A 615-nucleotide genomic window follows, 5' to 3' on the forward strand; every position below is an offset into this window, starting at 1 on the left:
GTTTGTGGGTCTTCTCAAAATGGCTTCTTTTTGTGTTCTGTCAGGGCCAAACTCCCCTGTTTCCTCGCATTTTTGGACATGAAGCTGGAGGGTATGTTTCAGATCTTCGAAATCTTTGCTTATGTTGTGTATGAAGTATTGAAGTTAATTAATTAGTTGGTGTGTTGGGCAAATCAGAGTTGTGGAGAGCGTAGGAGAGGGCGTCAAGTATCTGAAACCAGGGGACCATGTGCTTCCAGTGTTCACAGGGGAATGTGGAGAATGCCGGCACTGTAAGTCGGAAGAGAGCAACATGTGCGATCTTCTACGAATCAACACCGACAGAGGAGTGATGCTAAGCGACGGGAACACAAGATTCTCCAAAAACGGACAGCCAATTTACCACTTTGTGGGAACCTCAACCTTCAGTGAATACACAGTTGTTCATCAAGGCTGTCTGGCCAAAATCAACCCTGCTGCTCCTCTCGACATTGTGTGCGTTCTTAGCTGTGGCATTTCCACTGGCCTTGGTGCCACTTTGAACGTTGCTAAGCCTCCAAAGGGCTCCTCCGTCGCTATCTTTGGATTGGGCGCCGTCGGCCTAGCTGTAAACTAACTCCTCCCTCTACTCTCCTT

General features: G+C 48.1%; 1 protein-coding gene across 1 annotated transcript; it reads left to right on the forward strand.

Moving 5' to 3' along the window:
* Positions 1–14: 14 nt before the first annotated feature.
* Positions 15–586, forward strand: LOC111787155 (alcohol dehydrogenase 1-like; the record flags this gene model as incomplete). Its single annotated transcript, XM_023667270.1, has 2 exons — positions 15–91; positions 178–586. Coding segments are annotated over 2 exons (486 nt in total), but the record flags the coding sequence as incomplete, so codon positions are not given.
* Between the last annotated feature and the right edge of the window lie 29 nt (positions 587–615).

The sequence above is a fragment of the Cucurbita pepo genome, unplaced genomic scaffold (assembly GCF_002806865.2).
Source record: "Cucurbita pepo subsp. pepo cultivar mu-cu-16 unplaced genomic scaffold, ASM280686v2 Cp4.1_scaffold006117, whole genome shotgun sequence".
Classification (NCBI taxonomy): domain Eukaryota; kingdom Viridiplantae; phylum Streptophyta; class Magnoliopsida; order Cucurbitales; family Cucurbitaceae; genus Cucurbita; species Cucurbita pepo.